The sequence below is a fragment of the Papaver somniferum genome, chromosome 6, assembly GCF_003573695.1.
Source record: "Papaver somniferum cultivar HN1 chromosome 6, ASM357369v1, whole genome shotgun sequence".
NCBI lineage: Eukaryota > Viridiplantae > Streptophyta > Magnoliopsida > Ranunculales > Papaveraceae > Papaver > Papaver somniferum.
Genome location: NC_039363.1, coordinates 97532699 through 97554177, shown reverse-complemented (window position 1 = coordinate 97554177; position 21479 = coordinate 97532699). Strand labels below are relative to the sequence as shown.

Genomic DNA, 21479 nt, shown 5'->3' with positions numbered 1-21479 from the left:
ATCATCTCCCTAGTAAAATATATTTCCTCATAAAGCTTATTATTCTGAAATCACATTTTGAGTTGTACAAATTTAATGCCATGGTCTGAGGTGAATCCTATAAATGGCTCTTCGAAAGAGAATTCTCAATATCAAAAAATTTCCAGAGCAAAAAAGTGAGTTAATATCAGACTATTAAGCATAAGGGAGTTATGTTTGGAATGGAGGGGAAACATATAAATGGCTCTTCAGACTATTAAGCATAAGTGAGCAAAAAATGGAGGGGAAACATATGAAGATGGCTTTTGTGATGATGGCGCTTATGTTTGGAATGTGTGTAGAGTTGAGTTCAGCATTGGGATGTTTTGAAAAATGTGTACGTCTCATGTGTGCTTCCGGAAAAGATAAGTACTGCCCAGTTATGTGTCATGCAAGATGTGGTCGTACGATATCTTCTGCTCACGATTACTGCAAGCTTGGTTGTGCAGTCTCAACCTGCATCATCGGAAGCACTCCTGAAAACCTCCGTGGAAATGAAGTAGACAAGTGTATGAATTCTCTTTGTGCTAAAAGATGTAATAATTAGAAATAGAATTAGTTGGTACGTATTATTCAGTATCAATCTGTTCTTATTTATGAATAATTGCATTCAACTTTTCTTTTGCTTATAATTAATATGCAAATTTGTTCTTGTTTTCCATATCATCTCATGCAGTGAATTGCCACAAGAAAACTCCTAGACAACCATATTACACGGTAATTTAGGGCTTCAAACAAGAACTATCGGTTATATACTACAGTCCACGGCCAGCAAATGCCAGGGAACAACAAAGTTACGACATGCCTATTTTCACTGTGCCGTGCGCTCTCAGAGACAGTGCTCGCCGACTCACCGTATTACAGGTTTATTTACCCTTGTTAAAAAAGATCGTATCATTTCCGGACGTTCTTAAATGCAAAACGGAGTTTTTGTTTTACCGACTTTTAGAAGAAAATAAATATTATGACGTCAGATACTAAATTTGCTGACTGGATAACATGTGGATGTTGAGCCATCAAGAGAAAGAAAATTGTCCAAGTGTGACCGACTGGCAGTCCTACACCAAGTGATATGATTGAGTTTTATTAGTGGTAGTTATGACCGTTAGTAGTAAGTTATGATACTCAATTTCAGTCGTTTCCACCTACTTCATCTATCTTTCTTTTTCTTTCGGAATCAAATTCTTAAAATTACAATTTTACGAAATAAACAACTTCAATTTTATGTTGTTCAATGTTTTACCGGAGGTTCTCTTGTGGAAGCCGAGCTCCCGTTTTTTTTCGAAGACAAGGTCATATTAAGAGAAAAAAATTCACACGAGGTGAATACAGTACAAAGAGCAAGACATTACATAAGCATAAAGCAGAGCTCGTGTTAGCGAAAATTTCAATTTTGTAATTATAAATCCACACTAACATTATTATGGTGTATGTTTTTGTGTTCTGATAAATTAGGTTAATTGTCCAAATATTTTTAAAACATGATTCTCATGGACGAGTAAAAATAGTATGGGTGAAATTGACACCAAAAAAATAGTAAGAATGAATCTGGATTCATCCTGGCTTAAACTTAAAAAATAGCGAGGGTGAAACAGGATGCATCCTCATGTAAATTAAGAATAAGGAAAAATATTTGAAAATGGATAGGATGAAACTGTTTACATCCTTGCTATTTTTACATTCTCGTCCATTTAAACAGTATCAAATTTTATATGCTTCTTTCACCCATAAATTGTCGTTATTGGGTTAATTGATCAATTTTGTGTTCTTTTTTCTAGACGAAGCCTTAGAAGGTAGTTTTGTTAATCAAAGAAAGCGAAATAAAAGGGAAAGTGAAGACCTGACCTCCAAAACAAAAAGAAAGAAAACATCAAAAAGCAAACAAAAATTATGTTATAATGTTCGACTTTAAAAACTTTCAAAGATATTTTGGCTCATTTTGTTCTTTTAGTCGGAAATTCGTTGTTTGTCTTTAAACTTTTATAATATCTTCTCAAGTTGGTTTTTAATGTATTAACCTTCTTTTTCTCAAAAAAGAAAGAAAAAAGAAAATTAAAAAATCATCTGAATCATATACGAAATTAAGAATTATGCAATCACGACAATATGAGCAAGACAATACAATGATCATGCACTTCTAAACGGTTAATTAGCATTTATTTATATGCATGTTTTGCATATATAACAAATCCGACTGTTTAATTGTACGTGCAATTGATGCACTTATATGAATTAAACGTCGGTATGAAAATAAATATCGTCATCTAAGCTAGAATCTAAACTTTATAAATATCTGAAATCGTACTAGTTCTGAATCAGATTCAATTCATTAGTGTGAGGCAGTGACAGAAAGAGAAGCTACGAGCATTATCTGCATGATGGCAATGGTACTTTTTGTTAACTTTCCTACATAGCTATATAGAGTTGCAAGTTGGAGAAGAGATATATTGGATGCCGCATATCCTTTGTAGATCTTTAATTGTCTGTCGATCATACTTTTATAGATCTTCATTTTGTTGGATTACAATAACACACCATGATCTTTTAATCTGCGTTAGTGGACCATATTTGTTTGGGAAAAATCATCCCCACTAAGCTCCAGTCGACATTCAACACTATGTATCATGGGGAAACAGTATGCGTCATGGGGAAGAAAGGGGTGTTCAATTAATTTGCACCAAGTTGTTCAAGAGGAGAAGGGTTATTAAGCCCTGATTTGGACATGTCATTCAGGCAGGCCATTATCACCTTAAAACCAAGGTGTACGTTTCGAGGCTGCGCATGTAAACGGTACGCGAATAAGTTAGTAGATGGATCTAGACCTTCTTTTTTTTTAATAAAATCCAAAACTTCCCAAGTGTTACAGAAGACGAACTAGATAATTCAAAGGCAGTGGTACACGCTTTGTATCCACAAAAATGAGGTAAAATTTGTCAACACCGTATTCCTTCTTAATGGCCAAAACATAAGATTTCTTCCGGAAAATGAAGAAGGTACTAGCAAAATTCTGAGCTAATAAAGTTCCAACTATACTCCTGCCTGCCCACAAAATGTACACCTTTGGTCCTAAGTGATAGTGAATATTCATGTGATCATTAATAATCAATTACAAAGAAATAATGAAGAACATATTGGGCCAGGTTGTGTCCTGAGATCTTCAAGATATATTGTTAGAAATGGGCCATCTTTGCATAATAAGACAAACTTCCAGCTAGCCCTCTAAACAACTCCCCTGCTTTTAGGGCAACCTCTAACCATTTTTTCCAACTCTATTAATTCTCAACTTCATACTCCTAGTGAAATGAAAACCAATCTAGAGAATCAAGAAACAAAACTAGCTAACTCGCAATTATATATTCGGTGGATTAATCAAACTGTTAATCATAAAAACCGGTTATAATTTTGACAGTCAACTTAACGTTACGTTTCTGAGGATTTTGTTCATCAAAGAACTTCAACTAAGATGATGGATGAAGACTTTCTTTCACTGTTGAGGTTAAACCATATTACTAGCTAAAAACAACACCATATTTAGAATCATACAGTAGAACTTTGACGTGGAAAAATGAAGTACTAATTTGTCTTATAAACCCTACCAGAAATTATCAGCCATTAGCTGCAATACAAAAGTTTGATAGCGTGAAAGGTAACATTCAATAATTAAGTGTCTGGACAAAATAACATTTCTCTGGAGAAGGCCCACTCTTCTAAGGAGTGCAAGTTCTTTTTAGACCCTACACCATGATTGGTAGGTTATTTCTCTCTTGTTCTTTCCTTATCACCCTAGCAAGTTACACAAGAAAAGTTTGTGCCATCAAAAGTTGTCATGAATCGAAACGAGACGAATGCAATATCTAGATATGTTGATGTAATATCTAGATGTTGGAATTTCAGGATCAAACTTCACAAAGTGTTTTTGTTATCATTACTTCCCCCCGTAATTGATGACGATTTTTGAACTCATCTCTTCGACGTTATCATTTAAAGATTTTATTTGTCTATTATCAAGATGTTAAGTTATTGGGTGATGATATCAATAAACTGAGTTCGAAATTCGTTAACGCGGTTAGCTTCAGCAGTGAATAAGGAATGCAGCTGCAGATTTGTTCATATGCTTTCTTTTTTTTTGTTCTTCTCAACATGTAAATATTTATGATAAAAATTGAGTTGCATGTGCACTTGCAGTAACACAGTATATGTAAGTGTGCAAGTGATGCACACACATCTATCTCTGCGTGCCCTAGTAATGTGTATGCGTGTGCATGAGACAGAGTTGAGTGAAGATATATCTAGAGATAGTTACAGTCACAGAGATAGAGATAGGGAGAGAGAATCTCTCTTCTTAAGTCTTAGCTTTTGAAAAGAGCTTCAACTAGTGTGAGACTTAACGTGGTTGCATGTGATGACATTTAATCCCAGTCAACTTCTTCTCTTTCTCTCTGCTGCTAGCTCTAGTTTAGATGATATTTTCTTATAGTTACTCAAAACATTTACATCTCCATGATCAAGCAGTAAGTAACCATCACATCACGTTACCAGATGCCCTAAACTATGATTGATCATCACTCATATTAGCAGGATTGCAGGATCATTAGTCAATGCCATTGGCTATAAAGGCATATTAATTGCATAAGAGAGTTGGCCATCAGCAGTGGCCGATTGCACCTGATATTTTTACACATCCACCGAGAACTTATTTGTCAAGGTCAAAAAGAAACAACACCTCACCTCCTCCCACTCATGTTATCTTGGGTACTGTTACTGAACGTCGTGGGTTCAAATCCCAGTGAAGTTGAAGTTCTCAATTTGATTCCAGAATGAAGCAGCAGATTGGAATAAAAATATCCAGATTGTGGTGCCTATGTTGAGTAATTATAAAATAAACTGCGTGGGTAGGTTGGAGACAAAAAAGGTCAAACAGAATGAGAGACTAAGTAAAGAAATGAAGAGCGAGAGGCCCATGTAGGCTCCCAACTTTTCTGTTCACGGGATTTGAAATAATGCAAGCAAATTGCCCGTTTCTGTTTAGAACGTACACAGTGTCTAGCTGTATTGCATGTGAGGGAGTTGTGTGGCTCCATCTCCTCCTACACACACTGACCTACACACAAACAAAACCCAACTGGCAACTTTGATTCACTCTCTCGAAGTAAAGAAAAATGATAACTAAGGTGACAACAAAAGAGTGAAAGATCAAGACAAGAGTAATCTACGATTTTGATTGGTTTTCTTCTGACTCTCTTAACACTTTTATTTTTTATTTTTGCTCTCTTAGTTACTATTAGAAAGAGAAAGAAGAACGTGTAGGTGTTTGTGTTTGTGTTTGTATGTGTGTTGTGTTTTATATCTAGAGACTATTGAGAGAACAGAATCACAGATATTACAATTATATAAAGACCAGAGAGTGAGAAGGAGAAGGAGAAACCCCATTTTCTATCTGGTTCCAGATTCCATTCTAATTCTCTATTGCTTTCTTGTAGCTTAATAGAAAGGAACATCAATACAATGAATGGAATGTCATCCCAATGTAGTAGTAGTAGATGTGAATCAGGTTGGACTATGTATTTAGATCACTCAGTTTCTCAAAATCATGGCAAAAGAAGTGGTGGGTTTGTCAATGGAGGTAATTTTTTTAGTGAGAAATACAATGCTATGGAAGAAGCAGAAGAACCAGAAGCAGCAGCTGAAGAAGAAGAAGAAGAAGATTTGTCTATGGTTTCTGATGCGTCTTCTGGTCCACCACATTTTCATGAAGATGAAGACTACTGTGATGATGAGAATGGGTGTTCTTGTTTTACTTCTTCAGCAACTGCATTGGCAAAGAAAAATAGCAAAAGACAGAAAACTAAAGACCAACAGCAACAGTATCATCCTTCTCTTCTTGATGACACTGCTAGTTCTCCTCTATTCAGCTTTTCCAATGTAAGTTTGAGAAAGGGAAAGAACAAGCATAGACATTACAGATTGTTTTTTAGCAATCGTTTTCAGAAGTTTATATCATTTGTCTCCTTCCTTTAATGGGTTTTTGTTTTTGTTTGATACTAGATCAATAACCAGAAAGCTACAATGGAGAATGTTTTAGATTTCTCACAAGGTTTCTCTGCAACACATTTTAAGGTACCTTTTTTTGTTTTATTCCCAACTTCAATTTTGTGTGTGGGTGGGTGCATTGTTTTCATACATTCTTAATTCTTAATTCCCCTTGCAGGGAAGATCTTCATTTCAGAAGCATTTTGATTTTCTGGATTCTTCCCTTCCTGGACCCAAATTTACCAAAACCAGTAAGTTATTGGAGTCTGTTGTTGGTTGTTATTAAATTTTTACTCAAAAATGCAAAACCATTCAGGAGGATTAAACACTTGCACTGTCTCTATCTCTACAGGTGGCTTCCAAGCAAGTAAATGGGAATGAGATTTATGATTACCACATCAATCCATCTTCTCTAATGTCTGCTTATGTTCAAAAGATGTGAAGAGAAGACTAGTATAAAAGAACAAGGAGATGTAAAGATGAAAAGGAAAATTCTTCTCTTTAATTTTTATTTTCTACCTTGTCATTGCTGTGGGACACAACCTGAAAGCAAAAGAAGAAAATAAAAAATCTCACTTCTCTTTGTCCTTTGGTCCAATAACTTTTTTTCTTTCATCATCAATGGTGGTAATTGTTAGGTCCTTTTGTACTGAACTGCATTCCATGTTTGAAATCTCCCATACCTCTCTAGCATATAAATTACATGAAATCAGAAGCACAGTAAAAGCATGTTATAGTAATTGAGAAGAGATGAATAGAAGTAAAACCCATCAAGGAATCCAATGATACAGTTTTCTGCGATACTTTTTAGCGAACAAGGTATTCCCTAAGACTCAGCTATGCTGTCTTGGTTTGGTGGGCAGATTCCACATTTGCAAAATCAGGGTTATGGAAGTAAACATAGACCCATAATAAAACTTACTTCCAATAGTTACAGAAAATGATTCTAAAGGTCAATTTCCAGCAAAGCAAACAAGATCAATTTTACCCATGACCCATCCTTGGTAGAGGAGATATTGAATTTGTTTTGTCATACTTGTTTTACCTGGTTTTTTGTTGAAGGGATTTGTATCTGCAGTTATGGGAGGTCCTGAATTGCAAAAGACAAGAAACCCATGACTCTGAGTATCCTGACAAGGGGTCTCTAGTCCTTCATGGTACCCTAAATTATGTCATAATTTATTAAATAAATAAATAAATAGAAATAAAAAAGATTAGCTCATGCTTAATTGAGTAATAAGAACTAGACAAAAGATGAAGGACAAGAATAGTTAGTGATGAGCAGAATTATCAGTTCATCAGAAAATGCAGAAGTGATGGGGTGGAAGAAAAGCCAAAGTTATTGTTGGGACTATCTCATATCTATCTCCAAGACTCCTTTTAAGCCCCAGAGATCCTGCCTGAGATCTTCCTGACCCAATACAACATGCTCTAATTTAATAGCATATGATATCACAGTCTCATTTGGAGGGATCCCATATTACTAGAATAAATAATAAACAAATTTGCCTCCCTTCCTATACTGTCTGCTTTGAGGCTGTCACTGGACTGAGTATTATGAACCAGGTGGATTAATTACTCATTATAATAACTATTCCTAGTCCTTCTTTGTCTGCTTAAAAAACATTGGTCTGCATGGAGAAATAAGAACCATATAAATATTAACTAAAAGACTGAATTTGGGAGTTAGGGAATGTTCAAACACCTACTGAATTTATTTTCTATCTAACTGTTTAATAATTGATGCAGGTCATATTAATATTATCATATCTATCAAATAAACAAAGTAAAGAAATGTACTGAACTCCATCATGTTGGATAAGAAGAATTAAAAGGTATATGCAATCTAACATTTCAAACCTAAACATACAAATTCTTCAATCTTTAGTAATAAACAAATATGAGTGTCGTTGTTTCATACTTTTTATAAACCTAATCACGAGTATTAACTGACTGAGTGTTTCCTCCAGTTCGTGTGAAGTATATATAATCCTGGAAGAGTGCATTTTTTATACATGGTTCTTATCTTCTTCCGTTTGACTGGGATCCCTTACGGATTTTATTTGTGCCCAACTCTAATGTACTTTGTGCCAGTACGGATGCACATGCACGCACGTGTCTGTACTGCCATAATCGGCTACGACCCAGTCCCACATTGCAACTATATATTTCTAATAAAAAGGAAACAATGAATAAAAATGATTACCATTTTGTGCTTACGCATGTATTTTGGAACCCTAGATTTGCACATGGACACACGTGCACCTACGTTGCCTCGATCAGATGTGATTCACCGGCCCCCACCCTGCAACATATTCATGTTCATAGGTATAAAAAAATAGATAAGAATGAGTGAGCATGACTTGGGAAACTTGGTAAAATATTCCATCTACAATGTTATTTATAGTTACATAAATAAAGAGGTACAAACGGAAATCTCAACATTTATGTATCACATTTCGCAGTAAGTTATTAAAACATCTCAAATCCCCTTTTCTTAAATGGACATGTTTCGTCTTCAAAACTCTACAAGGTTTCAATTCACTATTAACATACACGATTAAGAAAATACAATCACCTAATAATCTTGATCCACATATCCCCAGCATTAGTGCTATTGTGGATGGTCATTAACTCGGTCTGACACATATGGCATATGGGTAAGTTTCACTTTTTTATGGAAATTTGTGTAAGGATCTTGCAGCAGTTATGAAACATCGCATTATAAGCCCTATTTTTTAGCATATCATTCCCTGCAAGGAAAACTACAGGGTGCTCACCAAGTATGGTATTCAGAAGTAACAACATCAGGTTGCAAAGTTCATAAGCTATGATGACAAGTATAACATCTTTCTATTTTGAAGACCATCATGCAGAAAGAACCTTGCCGTGCTCGAATACCTCACTCATATGAAAACTGAACTGCAATAAGCAGCTTAGCACAAGCAAATTCAAGAATATTGCTTATAAAATAAATAGAAGCCTATTCTGAAAGGTTTTGCTATATACTAAAGTAACCATGCAGTTTTCCCAAGCATGAGAGCTGACAACTTTATTTAGTTGTCAAAGCTCCAAAAACACATGTATACATAAAGGACTTATGGCTAAATATCCCTCTCCTTTCTATTTCGGGTTATTCACCTCCACTGGTTGCGACTACTACTTCGGAGAATATCCCATTATGATGCACTCAACATCTAACTTAAACTCGGTGCAATTTCTGAACATCCCATTGTGTTACTCAAATTTATCCTATGTCGTCAACTAGAAAGATGCACAATTCTTAACTGTTCTCAAACATATACAGAAGTAGCATTCATCACAAATGCATGTGTCAGTGTAACTGTCCAAGGGATTCTATTCTAGTATAGTACAATTTTATAGCATATACATAACATAAGCTTGACCGAATCCCAAAATTCACTCAGCAGACCAACAATATTCATCCTTCGCCACCCAGTGGACTTCCTACACGAAGTTGATTGCAAGTTGCAACATCACAATTTTTAGTTTTTCAACCATTGGATATTAACCAACTAACATACAACCACCACCAATAATCATTCACCAACTAAACTTGGTCACATTTAAGAACAAATTGATGATTTCTTCGGGTTCTTTGATGTTTGTGTCCATTATGCTAACCCACCAACAATCATTCTACCCCAATCGATACAAACACTTGACAGGAAGAAATGACGACACAAGTTCAACTTAATAATAACCTAATTCCTGGCAATTGGCATGTTCTATTCAATTATCTACTATTTACACTAAAAACCTAGAGCTCCTGATTGAAAATTAGAATAATTTCGTAGTTCCACACACTTAAAACGAAAATAAGCAGAAAATATTACTTAAAGAGTACCTGTAGTGAGATAAATTTCCTTCTACAGAATAGCGTTTTAGGGCTTCAAATTTGGAGATCCTAGAGAGAGAATCACTAACGAATCGGAGAATATGGCTTCTTGGCCAAGAGAGTTGGCAAGATCCATGATGATGTAATGCCGTTTCCTGAAGATGAATCGAAGCGAGAGAAACATAAAGAAGATGGCAAGAGCGGGAAGTCGAGAGAAATGGAGGAACAGTGAAAAGTGAAAACCAGTGCCCCAGCTGCAGCATATTATTTTGTCACCGTCCTTTCATGTTTACTATATGGATGATTACACTCCATTTACACCACCCTAGCAGGAGATTAAGAGGGGTCGCGAGTTCGACCCTTTCCAAAATTTGTGTACACAATTTTAAATATTTGATCATATGAATGTTATGATATTTGGCAATTTTGACCTGAGCAGGGAAGATAAGCAAGCTAAATATACATGCGAGTCCTAATGAACACCTAACACGCCAAAACGATACATCAAAATGACAACATAAGGATGCTGAACATCAACAAGATAGAGAGGCTAAACATCTATGCAGGCAGCAACATGGAAGACTCCTCTGAAAAATGAAGAGAAATAAATGCCTCAAGTGTTCTTGTGATTCAGAGAAATTACTCAAATACAATGTTTCCAACTAAGTTATCTGTTAGCCTTGAGCCAATCAAGAATACCCTGCTCTGCTTCAGTGAGCTCTTTATTCTCAAATGCCCCTTCCATGAATTCAAAGTAATCCTTGTAATTGCGTCTGTAATAACCATCCAGTCTCTGTGCAACATTTTAACATATCAATCAATAAATAACTTGTGTAAGTTTCGTCAAACTAATCAGTAGACAAAGCGACTGTACCTCTTTGTCATTTTTGGCTTTATTTTCCTCGGACTTCTTCAGATACTCTGCAAAATTATTCAAAAAATCGTACAAATTATGCACACAATATTAACGAGAAGGTGAATTATCATAAAATTTGAGATCACAAAACACTAACTCTGAATAAGAGCACTCTTAGAATCATTGAGTTCAGATGCAACTGCTGGAGATGATGCAAAAGCAGCTGATAAAAAGAAGCCTCTTCTTCCGAATTCTCCTTTACCATGGACTGAGTTGACTCTCGTTGTTCTTCGTTTTCGATCTCCATACACAGCTAATACACATGACCCTGTCACCAGCTTCTCATTTACAGTAGTAACAGATGCCATGTAAACTCCCCAGTTCAGTTCAAGTCTTTCTCTCTCTCTAACTTGTTCACATAGAAAAGCAGGGACCACAGGTTGAATCTCTTGATATGAAATATATGGCCAGTGATGACTGCCAAGTTTAAGCTTGTCTTCCAGTGCAACAGTCTCCTAAATGGTTCAATTTACAGAAAACTCCCTGACTTCCAGTTCAACAACAACAACAAGTAGCAACTTTCCCCACCATTGGAAAAAAAAAATCCTTTTCACATACACATCCATATTCATGAATCCCTATATGCACTTTACATGTTCAGCAATCTTGAGAACGGAAGGAAAACTACCTTCAAAGACTGACATCTGATCCCAGCTATATTCTAGTAAGTTGCAAGTTAAAAACATATGATTATATACCAGAACGCCACATTTCGTCCATTTACTTGATGTTTGGATTGAATTAATAACATTGTATATACTGTCAAATATAGAAATCAGCAGCATTATTTATAACATCAAGCTTGAAATATTGACACAGTATTATTTATTGTAGAGGTAAATGATACAGGTAACACCTTGTACTGACTACTGAATATCCAAGAAAACAGTGTTGCATATCTAACTCAACAGTAACAAGAAGAGGTATGCAATAGTTATTATGCAGTAAGCTTAATAACAAGCAGAGGATACAGATCATAAAAATAAAACTCACTCCAGCAGTCGTTTGTGTTTGCACCATGCCATGGCAACCACATAAAGGAATATAGTACCAGTTGCACCACCACCAACAGTCCAGATGAATTCGGTCATTCCAGCTTTTTTATCATCGAACAAATCAATAGTGATATTCATTCCAAAAATACCAACCACCACGACAAATGCACTAATCACGAGAGTAGCTGTGGTCAAAACAACCCCCATCTGTAAGAGATGATTTTGTTTGTCGTCCAGCATGATATTAATATAGTCCTCCGTGTCATCAACATATTCCCTTAGCTTCACAATCAGAAAACACGATAATTCCATAAATTTATGTTTGATTTACAGACTGAATAAAATTTAACTACCAATAAGACGGAGGAGAAAAACAAGCGACAATTTAACTAACATAAAGCAAACTGTTCCATGTTGAGGAATTTCAAACAAGCTTGAAAAGCTGGCAACTGAAACTCAATGCTCTTCTCTGAATTTTTTTAATATACCACAACAATGACTTTAAATTAAAATCCAGGAAAGGATGCCTTTGCTTTTTCAATATAATCTAATAACAGATATTCCAATATTTAGAATCAACAGTAGGAATAAGGTAGAATACCGTGGATAATTTGTTCAGTGTACCATCAATCTGCACAAAGTATGCCTCCAAGAGCATTTCAAGCTCCTCAACATCGAACTGTTTGCTCATCCCACTGTATGTGGTGCTAGTGTGGGTTCCATGACTGCCTCTACTAAACGCTCTATGCATACCAAATAAATCCTCATGTGTGTCAGGATTCTGGAGATCCCCTTCATAACTAGCTGGAACATCATTTCCCTCTAAAGATATTTCAGCTGGAATTCTGAAATTTACAGTACAGAATTTGTCTGAGATGTTTGGACGTATTAGCAACGCAAAGAGTAAATTGTTGTGCACTCATCGCTTTGCCGAATAATCAAACACATACTTACTGAAGCACCACTGTAATCTAAAAGTACCTGTCACCCATGTCTGGTTGAAGACCTCTGTCATATATGTCCTCTCCTTCATAAGAATCCTCGTCCGCGTGTTGTTTCACTATCTTCTCTGTCAGATACATCTCAGCCATATCTCCATCATCGTCCAGCAGATGTTCAAGTTCGTCCCTCACCTGTTGACAAGCCAGCACAAACCATTCTTAAAACCAGCTTAGGAACAGAACACTACTTGAACCCCATACAGATAATATCTGCTAGGGCAGGAAAACATTATACGACTCACAAATAATAACCTATGCTTATTCAAAAATAGTGGCTACGCAAACTAGCTAAGAATACATGGTAAGACACAAGGCTACCATACAATTACACACCAAATACTGAGTTTTGAGTTGATGAACACAGACATTAAGACACATGATCTAACAAAAGATGTTCACAACAGTTCCCTTATGATCAACTTTTATGTGTTCCCAAGTCCTCATTGCCCAAAACATTTGGCTAGGTTGCAAGCAACTTTCGATGATATTTCAAGGTCTCTCCAGCATGGTAGAAGGCAATGCAGGCATTTATCTCACAACTGTGACAGCAATTAAGGAGATTGGGGTATGAACATAGATGATATGTGTTGGTGGCGAGAAATTTTACTTCCAGATGCTCATTTGGATATCAAACAAACCATAAATGCTGTCACAGAATCTTTTTGCAGACAACCAGCTCTGCTATCAAGGAATTCCAGTAACAATTCTTTCAGATTGTTCGTGAAGTTTTAGGACTGCCAGATCAAAGCATTATGAGTAAATTATTTATGTTTCTTCTCTCTCTTGAGTTTGGGAGACAAGTCCCTCAACTGCTTTGTTTTTTAACCGTCCTTACTCCTTAGACAACCATACTTGATATCTGCAACTGCAAGTCTCCTTTTTCTTTCTCCCAAAAACAACATAGCTCTTAAAGATTGATAATAACATGAGTACGGAATCATTTAAATAGTTACATTCCAGCAACTACCCTTCGCTAATCAGTACCTCCCAGTGACTACCTCCCAGTGAAACAAAATAAGAAAATCCGAGTGCTGGTAGTTTGAACTAACCATTATCAGTGAGACCAACCTTTTGAACAGTGACTGGCATAGGAATTATTAATAGTTCAATCATAAGAACTTGAAAACACCATAGTCAACCAGTGACAGCCATCACAGTACGTCAAACATGAGACTGTTAGAGGAATAGACAGTGAGACCAACCTTTTGAACACGCCCAGTGATTGCAACTAATCGACTCTTAATTTGCCGGACTCGTTCCAAATTGAGAGTACTAATCTTAGTTGTCAGCTTATCCAAAGCCGGGTGAGCTTCTTGCTCCAGCGTCCTTGCCTTGTTTTCAAATTAAAAGAAGCAGCACAGCAGTAAGACAATAAACCAATTACAAACAAAGCAAACAAGAATATGTATTCAACGTCATTAGGGAATTCTCTTACTTCATTATCTAAGCAGCTACAAGCTGCCTCTAAACAAGCTTCTAGCGCGACGAATTCAAAGGGAAGGACCTTCGGTTTCTCCCTAATCTCCAACCCAGACTTGCCATCCATCTTACCTCCTTCCTCAGTATCATGAACTGGCCAAAATCTCCCCGAATAGTTAGATGGACTCATTGACCTAGACCGTGTCTCCTCCAAATCATACAAACCTGCCCATTCTTCTTCATCCCCACTAGCCCTACCTTCCTACACAAATCACCAAATCCAGCAAAATCAATAATTCACACTCCACAGCATTAAAATCAAAATTGAACCTAAAAAATGCATCATCCCCCACATACCTGGCTCTTAGTAGCTTGATAAAGTCGCAACAAACGATGTTGAATCTCTTCAACAAATGGCATCACAGCAGGATCTTTGGGATTCAAAAGAAGAACTTCGTGTGCAGTGATAATAGCTTTAATATGTTCAAGATTAATAACAATTGCCTTCTCACGACCTAATACAGTTGATGGATATGATAATAATGGATCAAGAATTCTTAAATCTCTAGCTGGTAAACCAGTTTTACGCATAATTGAATGTTTCCCAACTTCAACTGATTGAGCATGACCTGTTGAATCAAGAATTAACCATGTTCTAACACCTATCACTGCTTTCTTCCTGTTCGCACCAACACCGGCAGGACCGAGTGGTGGTGGTCGAACTGGTGTTTCTGTCTCATCTTCGAGTGTAGAAAACCCTGATTTCGTTGGTGGACGAGTTCCTCTCATATCTGAGAGGTATTTTTTTCTGTGTAAATTTGGGTTTCTTTATTTGGATCTTGAGGAGGATGTTGGTTTAGTTGCCGAGTTAGTTTGTGGTGTTGGTGGTGGTTTGAGATGCCATGAATAACAACGGTCTGTTATTAATGGTTGCGTTGAGAGGGGAGCGGAGAGAATTGAGCTCAGTGGCTTCGGAGGAAAAAGAAATTAAAATTAAATAAATATAATTGATTTTCAGTAGAAAGGTGATGGGCAATTCTGCCACGTTTTTACTGATCTGTCCAGGCGAGACTCGGTGACATTTTATTTTATTTTATTTTTATTTTTATTTTTGTAAATACTTATTTAATCTTTATATTTTTGTCCATTTGAACAGATTAATCATTATACAAAGATTTTGGTTGGTAACCTAGCAACAAGCTGGGCTCCAACACCTTTTTGAATAGCAACGCCTAATCTATGAAAAATAAAGCTACCAAAACCACTACTAGCGTCGTTACTAACTAAACAATTCTTCAGGCGCTTGAAAAAACACAAAGTATCCTCACCCAACTCTCCTAGAGTAGAGAAAGCCAAAACAAGAATAAAATACAAAAAAATGTTACAAGAATCTAGATGGGAAGCCTAGCAACAAGATGGACTCCAACACCTTTATGAATGGCTAAACCTGTTCTAATGAAAAGAAAATTACCAACATTAGAGCATCACCAACGAGACATCCGTGTCCTTGATATTCGGATGTGTAAAGAAGACGTCCTCTGCTGATGTGTCTCGATACATTCCTTAATTATAAGAAGCGGAACAAAATTATCTCCAGCCGCTTAACCTTCACACTTTCTAGCAGCATCCATTGATGATTAAGAACGGTATATATTTTGAAGCTTGGACATAAATGTCAATTATTCCTTGAACAATGTGTTGCGTGATCAATGATCTTTTTTATTCTTTAAAAGTTTCCTCATCTTTTGAACTTTAATTGACCTAACCAATATAAGTTATAACCTTATTTTTCATTGTCAAAACCCTTCAAAGAAAGAGATTTCAGTTGACAGAGAAATCCATGCCTAGATTATGTATTTGGAGTTTGAGGATAGACGATTCAGGGGGTCTTCAAGAACAGAATTTTTTTTTCTTATCCCGTGATACAACTATGATTAATGGTGATGTGGATGATTTACATCCTCTAAGAGATCCTCTGAAACAAGAGGATGGGCAAGAGGATGTAAACCTAACTGCTTGCTACATCATCTTCACATTTTCTCTTCAAGCTCCCATTGGAGATAAATTTTTAGTAAAAATAACTTAATCCGTTAAAATATGGACATCATAATCTCCCGTTGAAGATGCTCTTAATATCTACATCATTCCTAGCTATGGAGGTCTTCAACCTTTTCAAAAACTCAATAGTTTCAATATCAAGCTCACCCAAGGTAGTAAAAGTTAGGGTGCCAAAACTATAACCATTAGCACTACATACATCAAAATATTTATCTCGCTTACGCTCAATAGCTTTAGACAAGGCAAGGCCCGGTTTAAAGGCGTGCACACCACCCCCAGCAAAAGGTGAGACCTCACTCCTCAGTCACGTCAAAACAAGTATCACGACCCTCTCAATCGTAGACCAAAATATCATCCGGCTTAGCATCACCACCATCACGAGAAAGGAATCCCAAGGCTTATTCAACTTTAGAAGGTTCACTAGCACGATAACATATATCCGCAAAAGTATCTCTAACAAGATGATGACGAAACTTAATACCTACCTCACTAGCACAATCCGAATTTATGAAAAAAGTAAAGGTTTACGTTTACAAAGCTCATAGGGTGTTTGGATGTTGCTGAAAAATCAGAAGTCAGTTTGTCCAAAACGATTTCTATAAGCAGAAAGGTCAATCTTTTGTCAAGCAAAATAGTTTTCTTTCTGACTTCTACTTCTAAAGAAGTAGAAGCACTTCTATTTCTGGTATTCAAATACGATAGGAGCTTCTCCGATGGTTGTTGTGTGTGTTTTTTAGGTGGCAACACAAAAAAAGACGTCCTCATCATTCCAATTTTTCTTAAGTTTAGGAAATCCATCTCCAATTGTGTTGTTTCTGATCTTTTTTTGTTAAATATAGATTTAAGATTGAGGAATGATCCGTGGACAGTCTTATATAAACACTATCTTACAAGATTTGCGCCAATTTTTCTTTAGAATCCAAACGACGGTGAATTTGAAGCCAATATTTTGGTGATACGTTCTTTTAGCAAAACTCGACAATCCTACAAAAAATGAGTACAATCCGAGGCATATAACACCATTATCTACCACTTTGAAAATCAATTGTTAAGAATTAACGGTCGAAATTAAAATTGGTAGATAGTGAGATTTGGTATCTCGAATTATTCTCATTTTTGGTAGGAGTCACGAATTTAATAGACGGTACCACTAAAATATTGGCTTCAAATTCATTGTCGTTTGAATCTTCTGCAGTGATTGTTGTGTGTATTTCTTAGGTGGTAACACATATAAGACATCCTTATTCCAACTTTTCCTTAATTTTAGGAGAAAAATAATAATTCATCTCCAGTGATGTTGTTTGTGATCTTTTTTTCATTAAATGTAAATTTTAAGATTTCATTAGAGTTAAAAATAGCTATTTAATATATTGAAATTAATTTTTGTTAAGCAAAAGCTTACTATAGGATAGCTTGACATTCTCAAGGCGAATGTCTAAAACTAGGCATTCACCTTGAAGATGTCTAACAAAAATTAAACCATGTCATCTTTGTATTGATTTGAAAATTTGCGTTGGAGAAAATTGTATCAAAAATGAAAGACATTTATCTTCACATACATTCCATTGGAGAAACTCTTAAACTCTAAGGAAAAATTGGCGCAAATCATGTAAGATATTTTCCATATAAGATTGTCCATCGATCATCCCACTTTAAGATTTTATTAAAGCTAAAAAAATAGTTTTTTAGTATATCAGAATTAATTTTAGTTAAGCAAAAGCTTACTAGGATAGGTTGACATCTTCAAGGTAAATGTCTACCAAAAATAAAGCCATGTCATCTTCACATTGATGATTTAGGAAGATGAGATTGGAGAAGAATTTTAGGTATGAATATTTATCCTATGTGGATTCAGACATTTATCTTCACACACATTTCATTGGAGAAGCTCTAAGGGTAGGAAAACTACACGATAATAAGGCTTATCTGGCCATTCAACATTCTTGAGAAAACTAGGCCTGCTTATATGATTATCTTTGGTACTAATCTGAAACATACAGCTTCTCTTAGCCATCTCGTCAGCTGCGACATTTATATCGATGTATGCATGCTCGAAGGAAATGTGCAAATAAACATCCTCAGCAGCTAGCCATCTCTGTGACACCATCCACATAACTGAGTTTGTCACAAATGCCTTAACTGCACTTTGAAAATCTGATCTTACTTGAATATATTTGGACCCATATTACACGGCCCATTCCAAACCATAAATAACAGCTTCAATCTACGTCGTATAGTTAGTTGTGATGCCAAGTCTGATGCTCAGCACCCTAATAAAAACGCATGCGTTATTTCTTGTCACAATACCCGATCCAGTCGTACCTGGATTATCCAATGAGTCCTCATCACAACATATCAATATCTCATACAGCTCAGGGGACCTCCATAAACATTATATGGGTATAATATGCTTAACCATCCTACTTCTACCACTTGCAATCTTATAAAATAACTAACAAATCTGGCTTAGAATTCGGCTCAAAAATAGTTACAATCCAATTCCAACATCTTTGCAAAAATAAACAGTCAGATAGGATGTGTTTTATCAATTCAGACTCACCCTTGCACAACACACAACAAGACGCATTCTCCAATTTGAATCTAACAAGCTTATATTAAGTTGCACAACAATTGGTAATGATAACTTTTTCCTTGCTAATGCACCCAAAGTTGGGTGCATAGCTCTTCTCTAAATAAGACTAGCCTCATGCAGCATGGCCTTGGAACTCGAAATGAGTTCCTTGCTGGTTTCACCGAGAAAAACCCCTTCTGATCCGGAGTCCAGATTTTTATATCTTGCAAACCATTAGGTTTTGGCAGTATACTTGCAACCATTCTTGCAGCTTCCAAATGCTCACCAACAACATCAATCATTACTCAATTGCCATTTTTAATCAAATCCGATTCCAAATAAGTAAATCATTCCATCGTGTCGTTGAAATACCCAAAACTGAAGTCATGCTCTGCTGGCCATTCCAATTGTCGAAATAAGAGATGTATTTGTATCATCCCATATCAAACACCTTGAATGTTATTCCACCGCATTATAAATGCATCTAATTCCCGGCAAAATGGAATACTTGAACTTGTAATCGATCAATTCTCCATTCACCATGAAAATTTTACCTCTCAAGAAATGAGCCCGTTTTTTATTAAAATTCTTGCATATTCCACCAAAGCTTCGTAAGCATGCCTTTTTTCACAACTTCCTTTCGATTAATACCCAAAGCACCTTCACTTTTTGGAAAGAAAATCTCGTCATAAGCCACAACCATGGCTCTTCTTTTCTTAGAGTCGTTAGACCATATAAAGTTTCCAATGGCTCTTTGGCATTCGACAATCACTTTTAATGGCCATTTATAAATGTCCATGGAATGAATAACAACGATAGAAATGACAGACCTAACCAACATTGTCCTAGCCTAAAATGAAAGCATAATCCCCTTCCAACCAGCGAGTTTGTCAAGGATTTTCTCCACAACCGACCTTAGAATATAACGAACAACACTAGGAATAAGCTGGACCTAAGTACCTATCCAGAAAAGACGCATGTTGAATATTCAATAGCTTAGCAATTATTTTTTTTCTTGCCACAATACCATCACCAAAATAAAACTTACTCTTCGCAAGACTAACGGTTTCACCTGATAAATCGCGGTACTTGATTAAAACATCAAGCAAGAAACGCAAGATTTTTCATATTAGCGTTGCAAAATATCATAATATTGTCAGAGAAGAAAATGAAAGCATAATCCCCTTCCAACCAGCGAGTTTGTCAAGGATTTTCTCCACAACCGACCTTAGAATATAACGAACAACACTAGGCATAAGCTGGACCTAAGTACCTATCCAGAAAAGACGCATGTTGAATATTCAATAGCTTAGCAATTATTTTTTTTCTTGCCATAATACCATCACCAAAATAAAACTTACTCTTCGCAAGACTAACGGTTACACCTGATAAATCGCGGTACTTGATTAAAACATCAAGCAAGAAACGGAAGAGTTTTCATATTAGCGTTGCAAAATATCATAATATTGTCAGAGAAGAAAATTTTTGTTGGAGATACACCTTTTCTAGTTATCGTACAGGACATACATTACCATTCTCAAACAACCTGATAATATTAAGCCAGGTACTATCCTCAATATGCACAAAAATAAAGGGAGCTAAAGGATCAGTTTGACGTAAACGCCTATTGATCTTGAAGAAACCCTCATCACTTCCACTAATCAGAACTAAAATTCTAGTTGATTTGAGGATATTGAAAATCCAATTGCACCAGAATTCCGAGAAACCATACCTCTAAGAAACAACAAGGACAAATTGCCAATTTCAAAGTATGTTGACATCTTTTCTTTGTAAACCATATTTCATGTTTACAATCTTGGAATCGATTATACCACACTTCCAAACAAGTATATAATTGGTTCATCTGTATTTCAAGACAACTATGTGATTGATCAATTATCAAATCACAATCATGGGTTCAATCGGTTCTACCAATCACTAGGATCGGTTATACCTCAATATGGATTACGTGTGATCAAACACACAAGTTAATAGGACCGGTTATGTCAGTTACCAGGATCGGTTACATCAATTACCAGGACTGGTTACCATATTCTCATTGTATTGCTTGTGATCGGTTACACAGTCACTAGGTTCGGTTACACCAATTACTAGGACCGGTTACACCAATTACAATGATCGATTACACAGTTCTTTTGTGATCGGTCACACCAATTACTAGGATAGGTCACACCAATTACAGATATCGATCATACCATCTCAGGTGATTACTTAGGATCGGTTACACTAATTAATAAAAACCAGTCATACCAAATCATAACAATACCAATAAGCCTAGAGATTTCCAAGGTACATAACAAGTTATTAGTTATGTACATAACAAGGTACATAACAAGTTTCCAAGGCACTGTGATTAGTTATACCAAGGTACATAACAAGTTATGATCAGTTCTACTAACTCACACATATTGGTAATCCAAAGATATGCAATGAATAACAATACCAATAAGCCTAGAGATTTCCCTTTCGATTCATAAGTTCATGAATGTACTTCCTTTAAAAAAAATGTAAACATTGTTTCCTAGGATGAAATCGTCACTTTTACCCATATACATAATCACAATAGCATTCATACGATTCTGTCGATGTC

At 36.0% G+C, this 21479-nt stretch overlaps 3 protein-coding genes across 3 annotated transcripts; 1 reads left to right on the top strand and 2 right to left on the bottom strand.

Moving 5' to 3' along the window:
• Positions 1 to 5250: 5250 nt before the first annotated feature.
• Positions 5251 to 6631, top strand: LOC113288519. Its single transcript, XM_026537588.1, has 4 exons — positions 5251 to 5940; positions 6064 to 6135; positions 6227 to 6299; positions 6401 to 6631. The coding sequence occupies exons 1-4, from the start codon at positions 5524 to 5526 to the stop codon at positions 6427 to 6429; spliced, it is 591 nt and encodes a 196-aa protein (XP_026393373.1). The 5' UTR covers positions 5251 to 5523; the 3' UTR covers positions 6430 to 6631.
• A 3652-nt stretch (positions 6632 to 10283) lies between these two features.
• Positions 10284 to 11395, bottom strand: LOC113288520. The gene is made up of 3 exons (XM_026537589.1): positions 10921 to 11395; positions 10782 to 10828; positions 10284 to 10700 (listed from the first exon to the last, which is right to left on the bottom strand). Exons 1-3 carry the CDS (start codon positions 11129 to 11131, stop codon positions 10575 to 10577), a joined length of 384 nt encoding a protein of 127 aa, XP_026393374.1. The 5' UTR covers positions 11132 to 11395; the 3' UTR covers positions 10284 to 10574.
• A 143-nt stretch (positions 11396 to 11538) lies between these two features.
• Positions 11539 to 15202, bottom strand: LOC113288518 (magnesium transporter MRS2-3-like). The gene is made up of 6 exons (XM_026537587.1): positions 14596 to 15202; positions 14255 to 14500; positions 14022 to 14150; positions 12800 to 12951; positions 12420 to 12663; positions 11539 to 12100 (listed from the first exon to the last, which is right to left on the bottom strand). Exons 1-6 carry the CDS (start codon positions 15025 to 15027, stop codon positions 11813 to 11815), a joined length of 1491 nt encoding a protein of 496 aa, XP_026393372.1. The 5' UTR covers positions 15028 to 15202; the 3' UTR covers positions 11539 to 11812.
• Positions 15203 to 21479: the final 6277 nt, after the last annotated feature.

What these genes read in the sequence shown, in the direction of transcription:
- LOC113288518 (XM_026537587.1), bottom strand. Translation starts at nt 15,027, where the DNA reads ATGAGAGGAACTCGTCCACCAACGAAATCAGGGTTTTCTACACTCGAA. An exon ending in TCACTGGGCGTGTTCAAAAG is followed by an intron (nt 12,952 to 14,021) that starts GTTGGTCTCACT and finishes GCTTGTCAACAG; the next exon opens with GTGAGGGACGAACTTGAACA. An exon ending in CAACCAGACATGGGTGACAG is followed by an intron (nt 12,664 to 12,799) that starts GTACTTTTAGAT and finishes TGTAAATTTCAG; the next exon opens with AATTCCAGCTGAAATATCTT.
- LOC113288520 (XM_026537589.1), bottom strand. Translation starts at nt 11,131, where the DNA reads ATGGCATCTGTTACTACTGTAAATGAGAAGCTGGTGACAGGGTCATGT. An exon ending in TAAGAGTGCTCTTATTCAGA is followed by an intron (nt 10,829 to 10,920) that starts GTTAGTGTTTTG and finishes ATAATTTTGCAG; the next exon opens with AGTATCTGAAGAAGTCCGAG. An exon ending in AAGCCAAAAATGACAAAGAG is followed by an intron (nt 10,701 to 10,781) that starts GTACAGTCGCTT and finishes AATGTTGCACAG; the next exon opens with AGACTGGATGGTTATTACAG.
- LOC113288519 (XM_026537588.1), top strand. Translation starts at nt 5,524, where the DNA reads ATGAATGGAATGTCATCCCAATGTAGTAGTAGTAGATGTGAATCAGGT. An exon ending in CTCTATTCAGCTTTTCCAAT is followed by an intron (nt 5,941 to 6,063) that starts GTAAGTTTGAGA and finishes GTTTGATACTAG; the next exon opens with ATCAATAACCAGAAAGCTAC. An exon ending in TCTCTGCAACACATTTTAAG is followed by an intron (nt 6,136 to 6,226) that starts GTACCTTTTTTT and finishes TTCCCCTTGCAG; the next exon opens with GGAAGATCTTCATTTCAGAA.